Below are 27,620 nucleotides of genomic sequence, written 5' to 3' on the forward strand. Positions count from 1 at the left end.
AGAACTGGGCAGGCTTTTTTTTTCTAGCAAAGTCTAATCTGGCCTTTTTGTTCTTGAATGTTACCAGTAATTTGCATCATTAGGTAAGCCCTATTTTCATTCATGAAGGCATTATTGAGTTTTATTCCTATCTTTAATCAAGAGCGTGGTCTTTCAATTTTAGAGCAGTATTTATATATTTCACATTCAGATTTTGCAATGATTTCTCCTTTGTCTCTCTCAAATAACTCCTGCTCGCATTCAGACTGCTTTTGTGTGCTTATGAATCTTCTGCTCACAGATTTCTGAGCTCTCTCTTGGACCCAGTGCACCCAAGGAGCCAATGACTATTTCATTGGTCAGTGTCATACATTCTATTGCTTGGTGAATTATCACCAAAATCCGAGAGAGGGACAGAGAGCACAGAAGATTTATGAGTACACAAAAACAGTCTGAGCATGAACAGGGGCTATTTGAGACAGAGAAGGAAGAGTTTTTTTTTGAGCAGAAGCAGAGAAAATTTGCACACCAGCACAGGCTATTCGAGAGAGAGAGAGATGAGGGAAGACATCGCAAAATCTGAAAGTGAAATGAATAAATACTGCACTCAAATTGAAAGACCAGATAGGCGTAAAACTCTATAAGGTATCTCTTGATTGTAGACTTTGGCAGTTAAACACCTACCTCCTCAAGAGTGTTCTTAACTTGGCTAGATGTTTTGAAGGGTTATTTTATCCACCAAGAAAGAATTCTATGATCATCCACTTTCGTTTTCCTTCTGTGGTCTTCCAGGCCTTTTGGTGTTGCTCAGTTTGCCAATACATTCCTTCTTTTTAAAAATGTACCAAATTGTTGATTTGACCACTCCTAATGTTTCTGCTATCTCTCTGATAGGGCCGGGTTTTTTTTTCTTCCCCCAGCCTAATGATGGCCTCCTTCACTTGCGTTGATTCCTCTAATGGACTGGATATTGAAAGTTCCCATAAACAGCTACTAAATGCAAATTCAACACTTGGAATCACATCCAGAACTTTTATCTTCTTAATTTGTCAAAAAATACCAAGGAAACTGGCTGCATTTGGCCATTGCTAATCAGTCAGTTGTCCAGTTACCTTTGAGCTTGTGAAAATGGACGTACTTTAAAAAAAAAAAGGTTTTTAATGTATTTTAAAAATGGTTGCAATTCCTAAATGGTTAATTTTTGTGAAATCCCTTGAATTAAAGCTGAAAGTCAACACCTCAGTCATATCTTGATTGCTTCATTTCAGATCCATTATGGTGGTGTACAGAGGCAAAATTGCCAAAATTGTGTGACATGTCCAAATGCTTATAGACGCATTTTTTTTAAAACTAGACATTTGGTTATTATAAATCAACATCTTTCCTTCATACTCTTTGTAGTGCAGTAAAGGTGCATGTGCAGCAGGAGTGTGTAGGTGGAGAATGGGAGATGACAAGTGTGCATGGTTGCTGGACAGTTGGCACTACGGCAGGAGGAGGTCGGAACTTCCCGTCACATGGACAGAACCCTCATATTCCCCTCATAGTGACTTATGACCCTGGGGGGACAAACATTAGAGTCATTCTACGCCAGCATAGCCCAGAGAACACTCTTCATGCCATTGGCTTTCATATTTATAAGGTGAGTAGCGGGGAGTTGACGGGATTTTGAGACGTGAATCAGAGAGACATGTGATGTTCAATCCTACATGTACAAATTTTAAACTATGCTTCCAAAATTTGATTCATCTTTGATTTGTAGTGTTTATGCTTTTGCTTGGATGGTTGCTGAGATTCAAATAGGCCATTCAAACATGAATATTAAGTTTTAATAATAGTTATGCAGGAGGGACAAGCAACATTGGCCTTCTAATTGGTAAGAATAAAATGTATGCAAGCATTCCCAATAGGGCCAGAGTGTTTACACATCACCTTGGTGTAAAATTTGGAAAGAATATTAGGCTGCATTAACGTTACTAGGCTGAAGTGACTCAAATCTGATTTTTTTTTTTTTCCTTAATGTGACAAGTCTTATGTTTTCAGGGTTGTGTGAACATAGAAATCTGGTCTTTTCAAATCCAATTTGAGTCACTTTGGCTAGGTGCACACTGTCAGTCCAAATCCGATTTTTTTGCACATCTGATCTGAATCTGATCTTTCTGATTGGCTGTCCACATTATATATTACAAGTGATCAGATCCAATTTGTCTGTCTCCGTGTGGCAATCATTATTTTCAGTCTTATTCACATTGGTTGCTATAGTAATAACATTGCCTCAGAAGTAGTAATGACATTGTGCCCGAAATTTGAAATGGTTAACAAACAAACCAAAATGGAAGGTATTGAAATGGGCCTGGGACATTCCACCGAATGGGTGCCATTTGCTTGTTGTACCACTCCCAAATTAAACTTAATTTGTTATATCTTTTCAACACTGATTATAATAACACACATATTTAACTATTCAAAATGTATATTGGTCAACCTCAGGCTACGTTACAAGGTTTGGAAGTCAAAGATGGCTGCATTTTTTTCAGTCCTGTTACCAAAACTCTGAAAGTAACAGGACTGAGTTTTTAGCCTAGGATTAGCTAATACATGGAATTAAGCCACATGGCGTCATCGCTAATAGCATGACCACACTTAGCACGTTCTAGTGATTTACCAAAATCTGTATTTTTAAAATAAACAAATATCATCTAAGAAATAATTTAAGTAACAGGACAGTATGTTGACATTGACCTTATCAGTCAAAGTTAAAAAATCATCATACGGTATATACAGAAAAGTAAACGAGAACTAACTTTTGGTCTTCCCATGGCCTACAGAAGACACAACTGATGTAACTTCCTGTTGAGCATGTGATTTATGGAATGTTCCAAATTTGTCAGATGGGGTAATATGTTTGGGTAACAGGACTGAGTGAAAACCCAGGGACACGACTAAAATGTGTATTTTAACTAAGATATTGTGGATTTCTTATGAAAAAAATATATTTAAACCATGGATAGGATATGGAGTCACACAACAGTGCAAAAGAAATACTGTTTCTGAAGGATTTTAATCATAATATTTCATAGTTAAGTATAAAGTTAGAGTGCGGGGACAGGTAACACATGCTATTTTTCAGTGTTTTAGGTAGTTTTTATTAATCTTTACAATTATATATCTTAAATTTGAAATCAGATCAATGTGCAGGACATTCTGCATAATAAGGAAATGTATTTTAAAGTACATTTTTATGTACATTTATACATATAATTTTCTAGGGACGGAAATGGCACGATTCGGTGGAATGGCTCGCCTACTTACTTTACATGTGGCAGTATGGAACCTGAAACCCACCTGAAATCCAATCAGAACCTAAATGGATTTGCAAAAAATACAATTTGAATCATATTTCAAACCACATACGGATGTGGTTTGAAACGGATTTGTAAAAATTGGATCTCGTAATGTTGGGGTGTTCAGACTTGGTACATATGATTGGATCCCATTTGGATATGCCCATAAATTGGATTTTGACTGACATTCTGAACATAGCCTTTCATATGTGGTTCTAGATCAGATACATTTCTGATCCGTCGCCATGTGACATGAATGAGAACAGTCAAATTGGAATTTCTGTGGTTTTGTTGCCTATACACATGCACTGAGCATTGTCTTCATCAATAGCACTGTGACAGCACAGCAAACAACAATGGAGGAGAGCTACAATAACTATGAAAACGGCAAAAGCTAGCCATCTGGCTTTTTTTTTTGCCTTCTCAGCCTGATCATGTACAGCTGATGAACTGTGCCATCCTCCAGAGCAAAATGTGATGCATATATTAGCTACTAGCATATTGGTTGCAATACCATGAGTTCTCATAAATATGCTATTTTTTGTTGTTGGTGACGCAGATGACTTGTGTAGAAACGCATCACTGTACACATACGTGTCATTTCGAAGGACAGATGTGTACGTTACAGTTGGGTACAGATCGCTTGTAATTTATGAATGAATCATCAAGAAAGGCAAATCTGATCTGAGCACAAAATCAGAATTGAACACTGAGGCTTGTAACGTGAACATAGCCTTAGTAACTCACAAATGATTCATATTTTGTATTTGCATATTATGTATTCACAAGACCACCATTAATCCGTGTAGACTTGCGTATTTTTACTGGAACTTTTATGGCTGAGGGCTACAGTTGACTTGCTAACTTTAGGACTGCAGTTGTCATGAACAGTTTTGCACTCAAGTTTCCATCAATGAAGAGTTTATAACATCATCAAAACTGACTTCATGTTAAAGCTGTTAATGTTATAGTCATGTTGTCCGTTGCCCAAATGAGGATGAATTCCCTTTTGAGTCTGGTTCCTCTCGAGGTTTCTTCCTCATGTCATCTGAGGGAGTTTTTCCTTGCCACTGTCGCCACAGGCTTGCTCATTGGGGATAGATTAGGGATAAAATTAGCTCATATTTTAAATCGTTCAAATTATGTGAAGCTGCTTTGCGACAATGTTTATTGTTAAAAGCGCTGTACAAATAAACTTGACTTGACTATGTTCTATGTAGATTGTAGCACACCACTACAAATATGGACTTGCATCTAATGTTTCTCCTGCTTTTAGGTGGGGCTACAAGAGACATCGGTCACTAAACACATTATACTAATGTTACACAACTAAGAGCCATTGTACAAATAAATGGCCCACTTAGTGCAATGATTGGTGCCTTCTGAGAAAGAAAAAAAAACAAGAACAGGAATTGGAGGCTACAGGAGTCTCAGGCCAAGTTTACATTAGACCGTATCTGTCTCGTTTTCTTCGCGGATGCACTGTCCGTTTACATTAAACCGCCTGGAAACGCCGGGAAACGGGAATCCGCCAGGGTCCACGTATTCAATCCAGATCGTGTCAGCTCCGGTGCTGTGTAAACATTGAGAATACGCGGATACGCTGTGCTGAGCTCTAGCTGGCGTCTCATTGGACAACGTCACTGTGACATCCACCTTCCTGATTCGCTGGCGTTGGTCATGTGACGCGACTGCTGAAAAACGGCGCGGACTTCCGCCTTGTATCACCTTTCATTAAAGAGTATAAAAGTATGAAAATACTGCAAATACTGATGCAAATACTGCCCATTGTGTAGTTATGATTGTCTTTAGGCTTGCCATCCTTCCACTTGCAAGTGGTAAGTGACGTGCATGCCCGACATGCACTGAGATCACACACACAGCGGCTCAGTCCCGAATCACAGCTTGTGCACTCCACTCGCGTGCTCTGTGAGCTGCGCAAGGCCGGAGTGCGCACCCTCCAGAGGGCACTCGCTGTTCAGGGCGGAGTGATTTGGAGCGCAGGATGCCTGCGGAGCCGAGCGTATCCGTGTATTGGTGTTGCTGTGTGCACGCAAATCGTGTATTGGTGTTGCTGTGTGCACGCTAATCGTTTTAAAAACGTTAATCTGATGATCCGCTGATACGGTCTAATGTAAACATGGGCACAGTCTCACTGAATCTGGGCATTTGAAATATACATTTTCTGTTGGTATTTATAATATTCATCCAGCCACCATGTTATTGCTACTATTTTTATATGAACAAACTTGCAGCATGTTAGAAGCATGTGGGTGATGGATATACAGAATTTTCTTCAGTCACACAGTGATAGGAAGCTCTGTCTATGTGCTGTAGCACTGACCAAAAAATAAATTTTTTATCAAACAGGATGTTGTCATTTTCATGAAACATCCCAAAGAGTTAGGGCTTTTGGTTAAAACACATCCAGTAATATGCCAGTGACTTGACTAAAAGAATGAACTAAAAGCATGAACCCATGTCCCACCACAGTTCATTAGCATGTCCTTTTATTGTTAAAGATTAAAAAAAATATTAGGGATAAAATTAGTTCGTATGTTTAAAGTCTTTATTTTTCTGTACAGCTGCTTTGCGACAATGTCTGTTAAAAATGCTATACTGACTAGACTTGTTAACTCTCGACTTGTTTTCTCATCCATGACTTTATAGGAGTATATATTCAAACTAAAGCCCTCACCAAATCATAATAACATGTACATGATGTTTTATTGTCAAAATGTGAAGGCAGCATTGGACACACCGTTAAGTCATACATTGTGTGTGTAGGTTGCTGGTGAAGTGGATGGAATGGTGATCTCAGGCACAGTGTGCCCTGTGGTGAGTTGTGTTCCTCACTCTCACTCTCAGGAAGTAAGTGTCCAGTGTAGGCTGCCCCCTGCTGGCTATGTCATTCTGCCCTCCACATACCAGCCAGACTGCAGTGCAGAATACACACTCACCATCGCACAGAAAATACCAAGGTAAACACATTCACACTTCACAGAATGCAAACTTTAATCACCATTCCTCAACAGATGATTTTAAAATCTGTATAACTTGTACAGGGTGGACAAATCAAATTCATTAGGAAGCCACTTGGAAAATAAAAGCTCCAGTGCGCTGCCCAGTCCCATGTTTTAGCCCGGAAACCTAACTGACTAGACTAAAACATGGTCGCTAACATAATGTAATAACCAATAGCTAGTTTTCTTTTTTTTTAGCTAGTTAAGTTCATTAATATTGACAAAGGGAAGCAAACAAATGTTGCACATCACAATTACAAATATTTTTGCAAACACCACCCCTCAATGGAAAATAAAAATCTGCAGATTTAATATAAGCTGTGGTGTTCTGTCCTTGTCCTGAACCCAAAACACATTATTCAAGTCTCTTCTTCTTCTTTTGGCTGCTCCCGATTAGGGGTCGCCACAGCGGATCTTTCGTCTCCATTGCTCCCTGTCTTTCGCATCCTTCTCTACCACACCTGCCACTTTCATGTCCTCTCTCACCACATCCATGTATCTCCTCTTTGGCCTTCCTCGTTTTCGTGTGCCTGGCAGCTCCATCCTCAACATTCTCCTTCCCACATGCTCTGCATCTCTTCTCAGGATGTGCCCATACCATCTCCGTCTCATCTCTCTTAGCTTAATTCCCAAGCTCTCCACATGTGCTGTCCCTCTGGTGTGCTCGTTCCTTATCCCGTCCAACCTTGTCACTCCCATCGCAAACCTTAACATCCTCAACTTTGCCACCTCCATCTTTGCCTCCTGTCTCTTCGTTAAGAGTACGGTCTCCAAGCCATACATCATAGCTGGTCTCACTACTGTCTTATACATCTTACCGTTCACTTTTGCTGGGACTTTCCTATCACAAATGGCTCCTGAAATCCTTCTCCAATTGCTCCACCCTGCCTGCACCCTCTTTCTCACCTCACTATCGCAGCCCCCATTTTCTTGCACAGTTGACCCCAGGTACTTGAATTCAAGTCTGTCTGTTTAGAATATTTATGATGTGTGGAATTGTGAAGTGACTGCTTATATGAAAACGTTTTGCACAAGAATTTATTTTGCTCAGTTTCTTCAGCTTTTCTATCTGTGTGATTCCTGATTCTCAGAAGACTGTCATCCATGCAAGCTAATTAGTCCTCCAAGTAAAAATAGATTTATTATCATCCAGACAGACCCACAGAACAAAAAGCCTGTGCTGTAGTTAAAACATTGAGGTGCATCACACCAATGTGAAGTGTATTATATTTAAACATGTATACCAAATGAAAATGTTTTTCATCAGGAATTTTTTTCTTTTTCTGGTTGCTCATGGCTACCAGGATTACTGGTTTGTCCATTCCTGTTATGCCCTGCCCCCCTCGAATGGTAGTAATTACATTGTGCTGGTTTAAAGCACCTGAGTGAGTGATTTATTCTAGAAGCTGCTTTATATGAAAACTTTAAAGGTCATAGGCAACAGTTTTAATTTTATGCACATTTGAAACTTTATATGTTAAACCCTCTGTAATTTTCTTCTGGTCCCAAGAAGTATTGTTAATAAGTAATAATTAAAATAAGTTAGCGCGGATCGTGGCGAATTTCTGTTCAGCTATTTTCGTGACCACTTGGCGCGTGACGTCATTTAAAACAAACAAACTGCTTGAGTTGAGTCCACTTCCATTTACTTACATTGCTGTTCGGCTTGAGTGCAGACGTGCATTTGGGAATTTGCAAGGAAAAAACATGCCTTATTGTTGTGCAGTGAACTGTAACAACGGGACCGGTTCAGGAAGAAGTTTTTACCTTTTACCGAGAGAGGAGAAGAGGCAGAGAGAGTGGATTGTCTTTTTCTGGAAGAGGAGAAGAGGCCGAGCGAGAGGATAGGCTTTTTCCGAAAAAGGAGAAGAGGTGGAGCGAGTGGATTGGCTTTTTCCGAAAGAGGAGACGAGGCAGAGAGTGTGGATTGTGTATGTGAAGCCAGAGGGTTGGCTTTTTCTGAAAGAGGAGAAGAGGTGGAGAGAGTGGATTGTGCGCATGAAACAAAATCAAGCAGTCAAAGAAGAAATGGACCAGCAACGCTCAAGCAAAAAGGAGAAGATTGGAGGTAAACATTTTTACTTTTGCTTGCAATTGACAAGTCAAGAATCCTGAGGGATCCTGTACAATCATTGTGGAAATGAGACAAACGGATATTTCCTCGCTTAGAGTAGGCTATAAATAGTATAATGCCGCGGATGGCAGGCTAATGTGGCCTACCGGCACCCTGTCAAGTAATTGTTACCTATTTCCACTAGGGACGGCGGTTTAATTATTCTTCAAAAGGGCTCTTATTTAGTATTACGACGAAAGTAGGAATTTATCATAACTACCAGGATAAACCGTTTGGGCGTGAGTCTTGTTGAGGTCCGGGGTCACCGCGATCAGAGTTGGCCGAGTCGCTGTCCGATTCCGAGGCCGCACGGTCAAACCAGTGAGCCACATTCACCGATTCCTTCGCACCGGCCATAGGTTCATACATATATGGTTTCACCTCTCGATATTTAATTTGGAGAGTTCCTACTTCAAAATTGCTATCGCTTTCAGACATTTTACACAACCTCTAATGACCAAAGTCCGTACATGTGTGCTCGGTTTGCAAGTAAGCACAGAGCTGCTCCCAGTCTGTTTGGCTTAAATGACATCACGATGACTGTCCCCTGGCAGTGAAAGTGTGCATGCGTGAGATGTAAACAAACCTTCAGAAATTGGGCAAAACAGTATATTTTAACTGTTTTATTCAATTTTAGGGTGCAAATTAGACACCAGGAAGATTGAATTCACTTTTTGGGTCGTTTTTCTAGACAATAAAGTGTTTCTATGTTTCACCTCCTACCATTGCCTATGACCTTTAAGAGGTCCATTTGCTTAAACTGTAATATTTTTCTCTCAAAGTAGGTTTTCAGTCTGTTACAGATATTGTTACATGTGTTATTTATCGGTGTGTATGTGTGCAGAAAAGTAATAAGCTGTCAGGAGCGTTTGGGCCAGGCAGTTCAGGAGGTGAGTGCAGCTTTAAATACTGGTATTACTTTAAATATTTTAAGTACTGGATATCACATTTATTTCTGTTCATTTTTTAACTGCATTGAGACCCTACAGCACAGCATGAAAATTTGCTATAGTTTCTGTAGCAATGCCCATGATAACTAAAGCCAGTTCAAGTACTGTCCGAAATATGCACATTTTTTCATATCTGTCTGCATTGTCAACAGACATGACATTTTTAAAATCAGTAATATGATGAGTATGCATGATTCAAATGTGGCACAAGATTTTAATCAAAAATTCAAATGTAGTGGTGTGTTATTGCCTATGAGGGTGTGTGTGTGTGTGTGTGTGTGTGTGTGTGTGTGTGTGTGTGTGTGTGTGTGTGTGTATTTGCAACATATTGAGGACTGGAATACATTTTTTACCAACACAGTTGGAACATTTTTGGGAAGTGAGGACAGTTTGGCTAGTCCTCACTTCTTCAAAGGGCAGTCTGAGGATTAAGACTTTGTTTTAGGATTCAGTTAAGGGTTAGTATTAGGTATTTCGTTGTGATGGCTGAGGTTAGGGTAAGGGGCTAGGAAATGCATTATGCCATGAGTTTCCCCACAAAGGTAGAAGTACGTGTGTTTGTGTGTGCGTGTGTGTATGTGTGTGTGTTGACAGGGTAGAACCAGCAGGTGACACTGCTGGTTCTATGAGTCAGTGTTAATTGGACAGGAGTTTGTCGATGATTGATTTAATACCAGTGTTTGTTACATTATTACTCACTGATTAGAACAGAAACTTAGACACGGCAGGTATAATTGGAAAACATTTACATGTAGAACATCGTTTACTATGCAAAAACTTCTGCTTCACATACGGAAGGTTGTGTCATTTTACCAGATTACAGCACAACTGTCTTTGCTTACTGTTGGGGAGTAAGCCCTGAATTCATCTCCGGACTCTGTACCTCATGAATTTTTATTTGTGAATTATTGTCCAGGAAACCATGAAAGCCTTATGTACAAAACTTTGACAAGTTTATGAAGTAGAAATTTGTGACAAGTAAAAGGTTTTTATTTTCCTCTTTAGTATTCACCCGATACATAAAAACTCTACAAGGAAAACACCAAGAAATAAAGTCCTTTTTCAAAATTCCTGTGTAAAGAAAAAAATGACAAAAATATCTTGATATCAGAATATATCAGCAATGAACAATTAAATCTTTTTATATGGATTACTTGTAAGCACTAACCATACACATTCACAGAGATTTTATTTTATATAAATATATATAAAAAGTCTATATATCTATGCATACATGTGCTTTATTTTATTTTTTTATTTTTTGGGTTCCACGAAATTAAGTTGTACATGAGCACATAGCGGCGAGTCGGCTATAAGCCACATATGATGAGAGTGAGTGGAATAACTGGATTTTTGATAAATAAAAACTTTATACAAAACATCCAACGAAATCATTTCCACTCAGAATGTAAACAAACTGGTGAACAATTTGTAGCAATTTGTGAAAAATGCTATAATTCTTGAAAAATAAATAAAAAAAGATATGTTCTTACCATCAAATACTTTTATTCCATATTTTGTTGCTTTTTTTTTGGGTGGGGGTGTCTTCAGGGTTTTTTGGCGGTTGGCAAATCATCTTAAAAGGTGTATTACTCCTGCCAACTGGGTTGGAGTGTGAAACAGGAGCTATGGGGTGTGTGTGTGAAAAACTATATTTTTCAGGTATTTCTGTTTCTTTTTCAATACTTGATAATTTTTTTGTTGTTTTCAAGTGGAATTTTTATTTTGTCCTCGGTTGGTTCAGCAACACGCTCCGCCATTTTGTTTTTCTCTACTCACAGTATATGAGCTGATTGATAGCCTAGTCGTAGATTAGCCAGAGTGTGTGATTGCTCATATCCAGTGAATGTGGATAGAATAAAATTTTATTTTACACACACACACACACACACACACACACACACACACACACACACACACACACACAGAGCTCTGGAAAAAATCAAGAGACCACTGCAAAATTATCAGTTTCTCTGGTTTTACTATTTATAGGTGTGGAACATGAACATTTTTGTTTTATTCCACAAACTACTGACAACATCCATCCATTAACTATAGCCGCTTATCCTGTGCAGGGTCGCAGGCAAGCTGGAACCTATTTACTGACACCCCCCCCAATTCCACATAAAAATATTGCCACTTAGAGCGTTTAATTGCATAAAATGACATATTAGTCAAAATAACAAAAGAGTAAATGTTTTCAGACCCTGAATAATGCATAGAAATCAAGATTGTATTCAATTTTAAACACAATCCTAATGTTTGAACTTGGGATGAGTTCAAAAACCAGTATTTGATGGAATAACCCCGACATTTACATCGCAGCTTTCAGTGCGTCTTGGCATATTCTCCACCAGTCTTTCACGTTGCTCTTGAGTGACTTTATGCCATTCCTGGCGCAAAAATTCAAATCAGCTCAGCTTTGTTTGATGGCTTGTGGCCGTCCATCCTCCTGTTGATTGCATTCCAGAGACTTTCAGTGGTGTTCAGATCTGGGAGATTGGGCTGGCCATGACAGGGTCTTGATCTTGTGGTCCTCTATCCACACCTTGATTGATATGGCTGTGTGGCATAGAGCATTGTCTTGCTGGAAAACCCAATCCTCACAGTTAGTGAACATTGTCAGAGCAGAAGAGAGCAAGTTTTATTTCAGGATAACCTTGTACATGGCTTGATTCATGTGTTTTTCCCAAACAAAAATCTGCCCCATTTCAGCCTTGCTGAAACAGCCCCAGATTGTCACTGGTCTTCCACCAAATTTCACAACAGGTGCAAGACACTGGCTTGTAGGCCTCTCCAGATCTCCGTCTAACCATTAGACTACCGGGCGATGGGAAAAGCTGAAAATTGGACTCCTCAGAGAAGATAACCAGTCCTGTATGGTTCAATCCTTATGATCTTAAGCAAACCTCAGCCTGGCTCCTTTGCTTTTCATTGATGAAGGGCTTTTTTCTAGCTTTGCATGACTTCAATCCTGCCCAGACGAGCTTGTTTCGAACCATCCTTGCCGTGCACTTAACCCCAGCTGCCATTCTTTTTGTGGGTCACTTGATGTCATCCTGTGGTTGTTGAGTGACAGACGAATGAGTTGATCATCCCGGTCAGTGGAGAGTCGTTTTCGCCCTCTACCAATCTGTAACTTCTGTTGGCCCCTATGTCTGCTGCTTGACCTTGTTCTTATGAACTACGGTCTTTGAAAATTTGAGCATAGAATCAACCTGACGCTCACGGTATCCCTCTGCCAGTAAAACCAGAATTTGAACCATTTTCCTCACTCAAAACTTTTCTTTTTAACTCTTTTGGCATGGTGAGTAGATATTTTTGTTTACCAGTTAAATTTAAGTTACTGCTAGCACCGTTTATGCCATCTGGACTGGTCCTATTGCAAGAGAATAGTGATGACCACCACAGTGATTCCAAAACCATGATATAAATCTCTGTGTCCCTTGTGAGGAAATAGATGAATTGTTTTGATAAATTTGGGTACCTTTTGTTTGTGAATGTCTATCATAAAAAGAACATCATGTTGCCTTTGAAGATATGAAGTTTATCTTCTTGTGTAGGAAAACTTGCATTCGCATTTTTCATGCAAAATATTTTCTGATTTCACTCCGATGACGTCACTCCCAATGTTTTCCCGCTGACTAGACGAGGATTGTCAAAATGGTGAACTGGTCCAGAATTGAAGTTCTATTGATTAACTAAACTTTTTTTTGTGGACGTGTCCATGTAATATGAAGAACATTACACAGTAGTGTGAAGATATGAGGTTTATCTTGTGTTGAAAATATTTTCACTTGTTTGCTTTGCTCACTTGTGAATATGTTCACCACTCAAAGATAAACTTCATATCTTTGTGCAACCATGTAATATCCTCATTTTATATAAGATATATGGGCTGTCAATCGATTAAAACATTTAAGCATGATTAAAAGCATTATTGTCCATAGTTAACTCACGATTAATCACAAATTAATTGGACATTTTTTAATCTGTTCTAAATGTATCTTAAAAGGTATGCTTTTCAAGTTTTGGAGGAGTGAGAGTGGACAAATATGCTTGCTTTTATGCAAATGTTTGTGGCCAGGTCAGCAATGATAAAGCTGGACACAGCAAAAATGATTTTTGTGGGTATTTATTCACCCACTGCATTTAAAAAAAATTAAGCAGCATTAACTTTATAATTTTGAGGGTTCAGTACAATTCAGTGTGAAGAAAACAATATAGTATTTTCTTCTAGTTTTGTACTCAATTTCCAGCTTCAAACTAAGCAATAAAATAAACTAACTAGGTGATGTGTACTCTGGACAACAGTAGTGGCTATCTTTATCCATTATCTATCCATTATCCGTAGCTGCTTGTCCTGTGTAGGGTCGCAGGCAAGCTGGAGCCTATCCCAGCTGACTATGGGCGAGAGGCAGGGTACACCCTGGACAAGTTGCCAGGTCATCGCAGGGCTGACACATGGAAACAAACAGCCATTCACACTCACACCTACAGTCAATTTAGAGCCACCAATTAGCCTAACCTGCATGTCTTTGGACTGTAGAGGAAACCGGAGCACCCAGAGGAAACCCAAGCAGACACGGGGAGAACATGCAAACTCCACACAGAAAGGCCCTCATCAGCTACTGGGCTCAAACCCAGAACCGTATTGCTGTGAGGCGACAGTGCTAACCACTACACCACCGTGCCACCCTGGCTATCTTTAAATAAAGAAAAATACAAAACCCAAATAAATACATTTGTTAAGCCACACAACTCATAAAGATATTTTCCAGTAAAATGCAACAACTCACTGGTAAATATACATGTGGCAGCGGGGGCGTGGTCAAGCGCCGGTCTGTGACAGGAGGGTGGAGCCGGGGAAGGTGAGTGGCAGAATCGCGACACCTGAGGATAATTAACCTGTTTGTGTGTGTGTTTTCCCAGTAACCGCTCCCTATTTAAGGAGGCAGAGAGAGAGGAGAGGGAGCGCAACCCGGGACCAGACAAGTGTGCGTGTGTGTGTGTGTGTATGGAAGGAAATATTTAGACTGAAAAGTTGTTAAAATAAATAATTTATCTGCCTCCAAGCATTGTCCTGCCGTCCTCTGTGCTCCACCCACACTCGAAACTCGCTACAGTGGTGCCGAAACCCGGGAAAAGGTGGAGCACCAACACAGCAGCCCCATGGAATCCTCCCCGTTCGCGGACTTGGTCCACGCCCTCGCCACGGCTCAGCAGAGCCAGCACCAGGCACTTGTCACGCTCCGAAAGGAGCAGGAGCGCCGCTTCGAAGCCCTGGTGCTGGCCCAGCAGGAAGATCGAGAGGCGTTCCGGCGTCTCCTCGCGGCGGCGGGGTCCACCAGCGCCCCGGCCGCGGGCCCGTCTCCCCTCACCGTGACCAAGATGGGCCCGCAGGACGACCCCGAGGCGTTCATCACATTGTTTGAGCAGGTCGCCGAAGCCTCGGGGTGGCCGATGGAGCAGTGCGCGGCGCGCCTCCTCCCCCTCCTGACGGGAGAGGCGCAGCTGGCCGCACTACAGCTCCCCGCCGACCGCAGGCTGGCCTATGCCGATCTTCGCCGGGCTGTCCTCCAGCGCGTGGGGCGCATGCCGGAGCAGCAGCGCCAGCACTTCCGCGCGCTGCGGATGGAGGAAGTCGGCAGCCCGTTCGCGTTCGGCCAGCAGCTCCGGGACGCCTGCTGGCGGTGGCTGAGGGCCGAAGATCGCGATGCCGAGGGAATCATCGACCAGGTGGCGCTGGAACAGTTCATCGCCCGCTTACCAGCCGGAACCGTGGAGTGGGTCCAGTGCCACCGCCCGGCGTCGCTGGATCAGGCCGTGGGACTGGCGGAGGATCATCTGGCGGCTGTTCCGGCGGCAGGACAGCGGACATCATCAGCTTCTCTCTCCTCTCTCTCTTTCTCTCCCCCCTCCTCCCGTGTCCCGTCCTCTCCCCGTTCCCCCACCGCGGAGGCGGGGGCCGGCTCCACCCCAGCCGGCCCGCCGCACCCGTGGTGCCCTCCCGTTTCTCCCTTCTGTGTCTGTCTCTCCCCCCCTTCAGGTGAGTGAGCCCCAGAACACAGCTGCAGAGGGAAGGCCCGGGCCGGTCTGCTGGCGCTGCGGGGAACCGGGCCACCTGCAGCAACAGTGTGCAGCGATGGAGGTGGGGGCGGTGGTGCGGATCCCCGACGCGCCAGAGGCTGCCCTCGATCGGGCCGGAGCGTATCGCATACCGGTAAGTGTACAAGGGGCTACATATCAGGTGTTGGTGGATTCAGGTTGCAATCAGACCTCAATCCGCCAAAGCCTGGTGCAAGACGAGGCATTGGGGGGAGCACAAGGGGTGAAGGTGTTGTGTGTGCACGGGGATATTCACAGCTACCCGTTGGTGTCGGTCCACATACATTTCAGAGGGGAAAAATCGATAGTGAAGGCGGCGGTTAATCCTCGCCTTACCCACTCTTTGATTTTGGGGACTGATTGGCCGGGATTTCGGGGTTTAATGGCACGCCTAGTAAAGAGTGAGTCCTGCCAGTTGACAGGGGAGGGTCCCGGTGTCGCTTTGGCTGGAGCTGCGGTCGCAGAGCCATCTACGTCATCTCCGCGACAGAGTGAGGAGCCACCGGCCCCTCCTCTTTCTATTGGGGAATCCCTCGCGGATTTCCCACTGGAACAATCGCGAGACGAGACTCTGCGACACGCGTTTGACCAAGTGAGAGTAATCGATGGTCAGACGCTCCAGCCGAACGCCACCCCGTCCTTCCCCTATTTTTCCATTTTGAAGGATAGGTTATACCGAGTGATGCAGGACACTCAGACAAAAGAGCGAGTCACCCAATTGTTAATTCCAAAGAGCCGCCGGGAATTGGTATTCCAGGCAGCTCACTTTAATCCCATGGCTGGACACCTCGGGCAGGATAAGACACTCGCCCGGATAATGGCCCGATTCTATTGGCCGGGGATTCACGGCGATGTCCGTAAGTGGTGTACGGCGTGCCACGAATGCCAGTTAGTAAATCCAGCGGCCATTCCAAAAGCGCCCTTGCGCCCCCTACCATTAATCGAGACCCCGTTCGAAAGAATTGGGATGGATCTCGTCGGGCCATTAGATCGGTCAACACGAGGGTACCGCTTTATATTGGTTCTGGTGGACTATGCAACGCGATACCCGGAAGCGGTGCCTCTTCGCAATATCTCAGCACGCAGTATTGCGGAGGCCCTCTTCCACGTCATCTCCCGGGTTGGAATCCCGAAAGAGATTCTGACTGACCAAGGCACCTCGTTTATGTCACGGACACTGAGCGAACTGTATGGGCTACTGGGTATTAAGCCGATCCGCACCAGCGTGTATCACCCACAGACGGATGGTTTAGTTGAACGGTTCAATCGCACCCTCAAGAACATTATCAAAAAATTCGTAAGTGAGGACGCACGTAACTGGGATAAGTGGCTCGAACCCTTGTTGTTCGCAGTGCGAGAGGTCCCCCAAGCCTCCACGGGGTTCTCCCCGTTTGAATTATTATATGGGCGTAAGCCACGCTGCATCTTAGATGTCCTGCGGGAAAATTGGGAGGAGGGACCTTCACAGAGCAAAAACGAAATTCAGTACGTTATGGATCTGCGCGCAAAACTCCACACGCTCACCCACCTAACTCAGGAGAATTTGCGGCAGGCCCAGGAACGGCAAGCCCGCCTGTACAACAAGGGCACGTGCCTTAGAGAGTTCACTCTGGGAGATAAGGTACTCGTCCTGTTGCCCACGTCGAGCTCCAAATTAATTGCCATGTGGCAAGGACCCTTTGAGGTCACACAGCGAGTCGGGGACGTCGACTATGAGGTTAGGCGAACGGACAGGGAGGGGGCGCTACAGATCTACCACCTCAATCTGCTGAAACTCTGGAACGAGGAGGTCCCCGTGGCGTTGGTGTCGGTAGTTCCGGAGAAGGCGGAGCTGGGGCCGGAGGTCCAAAAAGGGTCATTGGCAACACGTACCTCTCCGGTCCCCTGTGGAGACCACCTCTCCCCGACCCAACTCACGGAGGTCGCCCAGTTGCAGGCCGAGTTTTCGGATGTGTTCTCGCCCCTGCCCGGTCGCACTAACCTCATAGAACACCACATAGAGACGCCCCCGGGGGTGGTAGTGCGGAGCCGTCCTTATAGATTACCCGAACACAAAAAAAAGGTGGTTTGGGAAGAACTTCAGGCCATGCTCGAAATGGGCATCGTCGAGGAGTCCCACAGTGACTGGAGCAGCCCGGTGGTCTTGGTTCCCAAGGCCGACGGCTCGGTCCGGTTCTGTGTGGACTATAGAAAAGTCAATGCGGTGTCTAAATTCGACATGTACCCAATGCCTCGTATTGATGAGCTGCTCGATCGACTAGGCACGGCTCGCTTTTACTCGACACTGGATTTGACGAAGGGATATTGGCAGATCCCCTTGACTCCATTATCCCGAAAGAAAACGGCCTTTTCCACACCGTTCGGCTTACACCAGTTCGTCACACTTCCTTTTGGGCTGTTTGGGGCGCCCGCTACGTTTCAGCGGCTGATGGACCGGGTCCTCCAGCCCCACGCCACCTATGCAGCCGCTTACCTAGATGATATCATCATTTATAGTAGTGATTGGCAGCGGCACCTACAACACCTGAGGGCCGTCCTTAGGTCGCTGAGGCGGGCGGGACTCACTGCCAACCCGAAGAAGTGTGCGATTGGGCGGGTGGAAGTACGGTATCTGGGCTTCCACTTGGGCAACGGGCAGGTGCGTCCCCAAATTAATAAGACGGCAGCGATTGCGGCCTGCCCGAGGCCCAAGACCAAAAAGGGGGTGAGGCAGTTCCTGGGGCTGGCTGGCTACTATCGTAGGTTTATACCTAATTATTCGGACGTCACCAGCCCACTGACTGACCTCACTAAAAAGGGGGCGCCAGATCCGGTCCAGTGGACGGAGCAGTGCCAGCGGGCTTTCTCTGAGGTAAAGGCTGCACTGTGTGGGGGGCCACTTTTACACTCCCCTGACTTCTCTCTCCCTTTTGTGTTGCAGACCGATGCGTCGGACAGAGGGCTGGGGGCCGTTTTGTCCCAGCAGGTGGAGGGGGAGGACCGCCCGGTCCTGTACATCAGCCGGAAGCTGTCAGTGCGTGAGGGGCGCTACAGCACAATTGAAAAAGAGTGCCTGGCGATTAAGTGGGCGGTCCTCGCCCTCCGTTACTACCTGCTGGGGCTCTCTTTCACTCTCTGTTCGGACCACGCGCCCCTCCAGTGGCTCCACCGCATGAAGGATGCCAACGCGCGGATCACCCGTTGGTATCTGGCACTCCAACCCTTCAACTTCAAGGTGGTCCACAGGCCGGGGGCGCAGATGGTCGTGGCGGACTTCCTCTCCCGTCAAGGGGGGGGGGGGGAGTCGGCTGCGGGCCGGACGAGCGCCCGGCCTGAGTCGGGCGGTGGGGGTATGTGGCAGCGGGGGCGTGGTCAAGCGCCGGTCTGTGACAGGAGGGTGGAGCCGGGGAAGGTGAGTGGCAGAATCGCGACACCTGAGGATAATTAACCTGTTTGTGTGTGTGTTTTCCCAGTAACCGCTCCCTATTTAAGGAGGCAGAGAGAGAGGAGAGGGAGTGCAACCCGGGACCAGACAAGTGTGCGTGTGTGTGTGTGTGTGGGTGTGTATGAAAGGAAATATTTAGACTGAAAAGTTGTTAAAATAAATAATTTATCTGCCTCCAAGCATTGTCCTGCCGTCCTCTGTGCTCCACCCACACTCGAAACTCGCTACAATACAGTACATTTTCATGAGCAAAAAGTACATTTATAAACTTTTGCATAACTCACAAATTTCTCAGAATAATACACTCATTCAAGTGTGCAACCTGCCTGCTTACACACCCACCCGGACCTTAACACATCTTTTCTCCCCTCTGGACCATCAAACGCATATAAAAAATACACACTTTATGTAGAGAGTCAGAAAGCAACAATAAGTTAATCCTGTACATCACTGCACTTTATCAGGACTTATGCCGACCAGCTACTTGCTACATCATTCGCTCTCGCTCCTTTACTTCCTGATTTCCCAAACTACGGGGGAGAGGGCACAGAATGTGCATGTGTTAATCGCGTGTCAAAAAAATGAGTGCTGTTAAAAGGAATGTGTGTTAATATGTGTGTGTGTGTGTGTGTGTGTGTGTGTAATTTACATATACAGATATATGCATACATATGAGCGTTAATTTGCCCTTTTATATATTTACATGACCCTGAGTCCAAAAAAAGTTGGGATACTGTGTAAATAACTGTAAATAACATAAGTGATAATTTGTAAATCACGGAAACCCTATATTTCATTCAGAATAGTACAGAGACAACTTATCAAATGTTGAAACTGAGAAATTGTGTTTTGAAAAATATATGCTCGTTTTGAATTTGATGTCGGCAACACGTTTCAGAAAAGCTGGGACAGAGGCAACAAAAGACTGATAAAGTTGTGTAATGCTAAAAAACTAATCTAGTTAATTGGCAATAGGTCAGTAACATGATTGGGTATAACAAGAGCATCCTAGAGAGGCGGTTTCTCTCAGAAGTAAAGATGGGGAGGGGTTCACCGCTCTGTGAAAGACTGTGTGGGCAAACAGTGAAACAATTTAAGAATAATGTTCTTCAATGTAAAATTGCAAAGAATTTGAGGATCATGTCATCTGTGGTACATAATATCAGTAAAAGATTCAAAGAATCTGGAGAAATCTCTGTATGCAAGAGACAAGGCTGAAAACTGAAATTGGATGCATGGGATTTTCAGACCCTCAGGGGACACTACATTAAGAACAGACGCATGGAAATCACTGCATGGGCTCAGGAACACTTCAGAAAACCATCGTCTGTGAAAACAGTTCATTACTGCATCCACAAATGCAACTTAAAACCATATATGAACAATATCCAGAAACACAGCAACCTTCTCTGGGTCCGAGCTCTTTTACAATAGACTGAGGCAAAGTGGAAAATTGTCCCAAGGTCTGATGAATCAAAAGTAGAAATTCTTTTTAGAAATCATGGACATCACGTTCTTCAGGCTAAAGAGGAGAGGGACCATCCGGCTTGTCATTAGTGCACATTTCTAAAGCCAGCATCTGTGATGGTATGAGGGTACATTAGTGCACATGACAGGGGTAGCTTATACATCTGGGAAGACCTCATTAATGCTGAATGATATATACACACGTTTCAGAGCAATATGCTGCCATCCAGACAAAATCTTTTTAGGGAAGGTCTGACTTATTTCAGGAAGACAATATCAAACCGCTTTCTGCACATGTTAAAACTGCATGGCTCCATAGTAAGTGTGTCCAGGTGCTAAACTGGCCTCCCTGCAGTCCAGATCTGTCTCCCATTTAAAACATTTGGTGCATTATGAAGCGCAAAATATGATCGGAATACCAGGAACATCCCACAAGACATGCCATTTTGGAGATGCTCCAATACAGTCGTCCAGCCATCACAATTCAGACCTTGTCAAAGTCACTCGAATCCTTACACTTGCCTATTTTTCCTGCTTGTAAGAAATCAACTTTGAGAATTGACTTAACTTGCAGCCTCATGATGGTAGCAGCAGAATGAATTCAGAAGTATACAGAAACATTATTGCAGGCTAAATTGCAAAATACCATTTTCCCTAGCACACAACAGTGTCAAAAAATACACTCGATACAATTGATTGGCAGAACACCCACAGGGTTGATGTGCATGCATTGAAGGACTGCAACCTCCTCAGAATGTAAAGGCAACTTTGACCCTTCTTGTACATAGCATAAGTATTGATGGTCCAATCCAGTCTGTCATTCAAATGCACACCCAGGTACTTCCTGTGCTCATGACCTCCAAATCCTCTCTCTTAGTGGTGACAAGAACTGGATCTCTTGAAGTTTACCACCATCTCTTTTGTCTTGCCAATGTTCAAGTTTGCACCACTCAGCCAAGTTCTCCACCAAGGCCCTATATTAATCCTCCTCTGATGTATCATACTATGGCTGTGTCATCAGAATATCTGTGTGACTTGATTCTGTTGTACCTAAAATTAGAGGTATACAGATTGACCAGAAAGGGATCCAGTACAGTCCCTTGAGGGGCCCCAGTGGGGTATATAGCCATATCTGATTCACAGCCATGGAGTCTTACATACTGGTCTACCAGTTGGGTAATACATTACCCATGAGATGATGGATTTATCTACCTGCATCAACTGGATTTATCTACCTGCATCAGGCTGTATGGTTTTGAAAGCACTAGAGAACTCGAAGAACACGACTCTCACAGTATTGCCTGATGTGTCCAGGTAGAAGTTTGCCCTGTTCAGCTGATAGACATCTGCATCATTCACACCAATGCTATCCTGATAGCCAAACTATAGTGAATCTTGTGAAGCTCTCACCAGTGGGTGAAGGTGAGCCAATATCAGTCTTTCCAAGGTCTTCAACAACTCTCATCTCTGGACAGCAGCAACTCATTCAATCAGCAGCTTTCAGTCTGGAAATGGTTCATGTCAAATGAAAAACTTCGTGTGGTCGCAGTTCCAGACAGGGCAATCAAAAGTTGGCCTTAATGTCACACACACTTGATTGTTCTCACTATGTGGGGAATAGAGCACATCTCATTCTGTACCCTCAATGTATCCCTTCAGTGATTCAGTAGACTCAGGTGACCACCTCTTCACTGTCTTGTTGGTCACTGGCTTATCTAGGGATGTGATGTTAAGGCCACCAATCAAAAGTTGTTTACAACTTTTGATTGCCCTGACTGGGACTAGGACCACATATGAAGTTTTCCATTTGACATGAACCCTTTCCAGATTGAAAACTGCTGATTGAATGAGTTGCTGTTGTCCAGAGATGAGAGTTGTTGGGGAGGCAAGGGTAGCATTGAAGAGAAGGTGTGAGTGGGGCTGTTATCAAACTGTGTAAAATAATTGACTGCGTTCATTTGCTCATTCACAGCTGCCCTTGGTTGATTTGGAGCCAGTGATGATCTATAAGGCTCTCTAAACATCACAGGTTTTTCTGCTCCATTTTGTTCTTTCATTTGGTCTTATACTCCTCCTCGCCCTCTTTAATCCTCAGTTTAAATTCTCTCTGGACCTGCTTAATTTCCTCCGTGTGCAAAAGACACTCTTCTTTTGGTTGAGGGGAGTTCTCAGCTCACTACTGACACATGGCTTACAACCCCGATTCCAAAAAAGTTGGGACAAAGTACAAATTGTAAATAAAAACAGAATGCAATGATGTGGAAGTTTCAAAATTCCATATTTTATTCAGAATAGAACATAGATGACATATCAAATGTTTAAACTGAGAAAATGTATCATTTAAAGAGAAAAATTAGGTGATTTTAAATTTCATGACAACACCACATCTCAAAAAAGTTGGGACAAGGCCATGTTTACCACTGTGAGACATCCCCTTTTCTCTTTACAACAGTCTGTAAACGTCTGGGGACTGAGGAGACAAGTTGCTCAAGTTTAGGGATAGGAATGTTAACCCATTCTTGTCTAATGTAGGATTCTAGTTGCTCAACTGTCTTAGGTCTTTTTTGTCGTATCTTCCGTTTATGATGCGCCAAATGTTTTCTATGGGTGAAAAGACCTGGACTGCAGGCTGGCCAGTTCAGTACCCGGACCCTTCTTCTATGCAGCCATGATGCTGTAATTGATGCAGTATGTGGTTTGGCATTGTCATGTTGGAAAATGCAAGGTCTTCCCTGAAAGAGACGTCGTCTGGATGGGAGCATATGTTGCTCTAGAACCTGGATATACCTTTCAGCATTGATGGTGTCTTTCCAGATGCGTAAGCTGCCCGTGCCACATGCACTAATGCAACCCCATACCATCAGAGATGCAGGCTTCTGAACTGAGCGCTGATAACAACTTGGGTCGTCCTTCTCCTCTTTAGTCCGAATGACACGGCGTCCCTGATTTCCATAAAGAACTTCAAATTTTGATTTGTCTGACCACAGAACAGTTTTCCACTTTGCCACAGTCCATTTTAAATGAGCCTTGACCCAGAGAAGACATCTGAACTTCTGGATGTTTAGATACGGCTTCTTCTTTGAACTATAGAGTTTTAGCTGGCAACGGTGGATGGCACGGTGAATTGTGTTCACAGATAATGTTCTCTGGAAATATTCCTGAGCCCATTTTGTGATTTCCAATACAGAAGCATGCCTGTATGTGATGCAGTGCCGTCTAAGGGCCCGAAGATCACGGGCACCCAGTATGGTTTTCCGGCCTTGACCCTTACGCACAGAGATTCTTCCAGATTCTCTGAATCTTTTGATGATGATATGCACTGTAGATGATGATATGTTCAAACTCTTTGCAATTTTACACTGTCAAACTCCTTCTGATATTGTTCCACTCTTTGTCGGTGCAGAATTAGGGGGATTGGTGATCCTCTTCCCATCTTTACTTCTGAGAGCCGCTGCCACTCCAAGATGCTCTTTTTATACCCAGTCATGTTAATGACCTATTGCCAATTGACCTAATGAGTTGCAATTTGGTCCTCCAGCTGTTCCTTTTTTGTACCTTCAACTTTTCCAGCCTCTTATTGCCCCTGTCCCAACTTTTTTGAGATGTGTTGCTGTCATGAAATTTCAAAATGTCTCACTTTCGACATTTGATATGTTGTCTATGTTCTATTGTGAATACAATATCAGTTTTTGAGATATGTAAATTATTGCATTCCATTTTCATTTACAATTTGTACTTTGTCCCAACTTTTTTGGAATCAGGGTTGTATTTTTAGAGAAGCAGCATACAGTTTTAGAAGATATGACAGTATCTACACAGAAGTTAACATCGTTCATTACGCAAGCTGTTATGCTGTCTATGCCCTCACCATGTGGGGAATAGAGCCCATTTCATTCTGTATCCTTAAAGGATCCTTTCAGTGATTCATTGGCCTCATGTGACTACTTCTTCACTGTCTTGTTGGTCACTGTTTGCTGCTATACCATGAGCTTATCCAGGGGTATAAGAACAAGGCTATGATCAGATCTCACTAGTGGTGGAAGTGCTTTGAAGCTGTAGGCATCTTTGACATTTATGTACAACAGATTCCACATGCTGTCTTAAAGTTGTTAGATGTGGAGAGAGAGAAGCATTGTTGAAATCTCCAGCTATAGCTATAAATGTGCTGCGATGATGGGTCTAGAGTTTTGTGATGGACATTTGGATAACATCATGCATCCTATCTGTGTTTGTGAAAGATTGAATATAAACAACAGGCCCAGTGGCATAGCAAATAACATGAATGCATTCTGGCAATAAATAGTTCAGTGTCCATATTACAGATCACTTATTTTCCTGTGATATGACTGGGGTTACACAATTTATTAGCAGATTTCCTTATTACAGTATACTGTTATATATTATCCTGCCCTTATTGTAAATCACTAATGTTGTGTTTTTTCTTTACTTTTCAGACTTCCCATGTCTCTGTGATGGAGCTGTAGTGTTTAGGAAGGGTTGCTCTTTCTGTCTCCAGCTTTCTGCTGACATGGGTTGTTTGATACTGGCCCTAGATGAAAGCCAGAGAGATTACGTCGTGTTTAGTACATCTTGTCTACTGGGCCGACTCTAATGAAAGCCGATGGCGCTCTGCCCTGCCCTGCCATCTAATAGGAGCTATTGAAGCTGCCGCCCATGCCATGGTCTCTCTCGTGGTTTTACAAGCACTGTGCTGCTGTACAATGATCAGTTGAAAGCAAAGTGTCCCACCATCAAGAACAAAGAGATTATTCAGGGAGAGAGTTTACTGGCTGACCCATACAGAGCTGGTGGGCCTGCCAACAGCTAACCAGTTTTGAGAGAGAGAGAGAGAGAGAGAGAGAGAGAGAGAGGTGAACAAGTCAGCTCTCGTTCCTTCTGAAGTTGCCAATGGCTGTTTTAGAACAGCATGTTTTTATAATCCAAATAGGGTCATATACTATGTTGTAAACATTTGAGCAATTACCATGATACAAACCCAACAGTTAAACATTATTTTGGGTAAAATAAGTATCTACTGTCACATTACCTTTGCTCTGCATGTATAGTGTGTGTGTAGGTTTACAATTTTTAACAAATAAAGTGGCGCATGGAAAACAATTGTTCAAGTTATTGTGCCGCTCTGTTACTAACTTGTTTTTCTTTTTACATACCTGGTTTTTGCTCAGTATTAGGGTAGAGAACTCTAAGTTTGCCTGCATGGATACAATGCAAGCTTAAATCTAGACGAGATGGGTTGATCGGCAGTTCATGAAGGCCTGAGACATGCACAGTTTGAAGATTTCCCTGCTCAATATACCCATTTCCATAACACCTGATAAAATCAAATCTAGATGGCAAAAAAATATGTAATCAAATGTGGTACTTACAGTCACATTTTCTGCCCAAAAACATTTAAGGCCTTACTCAATTCTTGAATGCATTCTTATCCTAATTTTGAATAATTAAAAATCATTTTGTTTTAATAAGCTTTGTTGATTCCTGATTTTTTTTTTGTTTCATTGAATAGTTACTTTATCATTCAAGTAAAAACAAGGAATTCTCTGCATATGGTTGATATTCCCCTTTGAACGGAAGTGTTTCCAGTGCACAAATGCTTCTCCAATATTAAATTTGTCAGCTTTTTTGGTCCATTAACTTCTAACTCATTGTCATGGTGGCCTGTTTTCCTTTTCGTTGCGCTCATAATACTAGTCTTCACCCAGAAAGATACTACATGTATCATGATACGAAACAGAATAAGGAGCGTCCTGGACCCCATGCTGCAAAACAATCAAAATGGATTCAGACCCAAGAGAATCACTGTTGCCCAAATCTTGCCAATCAGACACATCAGTGAGGAAGTTAAGAAGAACCATCTGCTAGCAGTGCTGACATTTATAGACTTCAGGAAAGCCTTTGACTTGATACATAGCAGTAAAACGATGAAGATCCTGAAAGCATATATGGCATTCCTCCAAACCTACTCTGTGCCATTGATGGCACATATACCAACACCAGAGCAAAGGTAGTAACACCTGATGGGGAAACAGAAATTCGGCATTCTTGCAGGGGTGCAACAAGGGGACACCCTAGCACCTTTTCTCTTTATAATTGTATTAGATTATGCGTTAAGGCAGGCAATGGGGGGGGGAACTGAACTTGGATTCACCATAATACTAAGGAGATCCAAAAGAACTCCTGCAGTATCCCTCACAGACCTAGACTTTGCTGACGAGATCGGTGTACTCTGCAACCAGACCCTGCAAGCCCAGGACTGCTAGTCCAAGTCGATGTTGAATGTAATGAGGTGGGACTTGGTCTGAATGCCAAAAAGACCAAGGCTTAAAACATTGAGTACCCAATAACTCTATCAGGTAGTACACTCAAAGAGGTGTCAGATTTCAAGTAGCTGGGGTCCTGGGTGGAGTCTACTGAAGCTGGCATTAAATGTTGGAAAAACTCTAGCCTGGAGAACACTAAACAGCCTGCAGAGTATATGGAGGTCAAGAACGTAAAGGGAGGTTGAACTACTTGGCCACAGTAAAGTCTGTTCTCCTGTATGGATGCGAGGCTTGAATCCTAACATCAGGGCTCGAAAGAGCTCTCAAAGGTCACTACAGACATATACTGCGCGCAGTCCTTAATGTTACCTAGAGGCAGCAGATCACAAATGAAGTGCTATATGGAGAGCTATCAAGGATCTGTGATAAGGTAGTGGCTAGGAGGATGCAGCTGGCTGGACACTGCTTTAGACATCCAGAGCTGGCAGCTAGTCAGCTCATCACATGGCAACCAGTGCTTTAGCAAAAGAGACAGGGAAGACCAAGAGCGATTTTGTTGCTGTATTGAAGAGGGACGCAGGAGCTGGGAACTCACAAGAACTGGAATCATGTTTAAGGGATTGCAGAGACTGGAAGATCTGTAGGAGGACCCGGCTGAGAGCAAGCAACAAACCTGTAGCCACATTGACAGAGATCACACTAGAAGAATACAACTGATTTTGGCATATCACTACAGTGACGCTCTGATGGCTTCATCCATCAAAGTGTCTAGGGAACGTTACAGTAGTGATTTCCCGTTGCCTTCTACTGGATTATTATAGAGGTTTTCTCTTCTCAACCATTCACATTCACACTTATGGACAATTTAGAGCCAACAATTAGCCTAACCTGCACATTTTTGGACTGGGAGAGAAACCAGAGCACCTGGAGG

The 27,620-nt window shown here is 43.4% G+C and overlaps 1 protein-coding gene across 3 annotated transcripts in view; it reads left to right on the top strand.

The window, feature by feature from the left end:
- capn10 (calpain 10) overlaps positions 1-25,828 on the top strand; it is a 79,089-nt gene extending 53,261 nt beyond the window's left edge. For 2 of the 3 annotated variants that reach the window (XM_060906030.1, XM_060906031.1), the window contains exons 10-13: positions 1,381-1,621; positions 6,111-6,304; positions 9,304-9,349; positions 24,863-25,828. In XM_060906030.1, coding sequence (XP_060762013.1) covers positions 1,381-1,621; positions 6,111-6,304; positions 9,304-9,349; positions 24,863-24,892 — 511 coding nt within the window. In that variant the 3' untranslated portion in view covers positions 24,893-25,828. Of the gene's footprint in view, positions 1-1,380; positions 1,622-6,110; positions 6,305-8,072; positions 9,101-9,303; positions 9,350-24,862 lie in introns of those variants that run through there. The other variant, XM_060906032.1, reaches the window with a different exon arrangement.
- Positions 25,829-27,620: the final 1,792 nt, after the last annotated feature.

Source organism: Neoarius graeffei, chromosome 23 (assembly GCF_027579695.1).
Source record: "Neoarius graeffei isolate fNeoGra1 chromosome 23, fNeoGra1.pri, whole genome shotgun sequence".
NCBI lineage: Eukaryota > Metazoa > Chordata > Actinopteri > Siluriformes > Ariidae > Neoarius > Neoarius graeffei.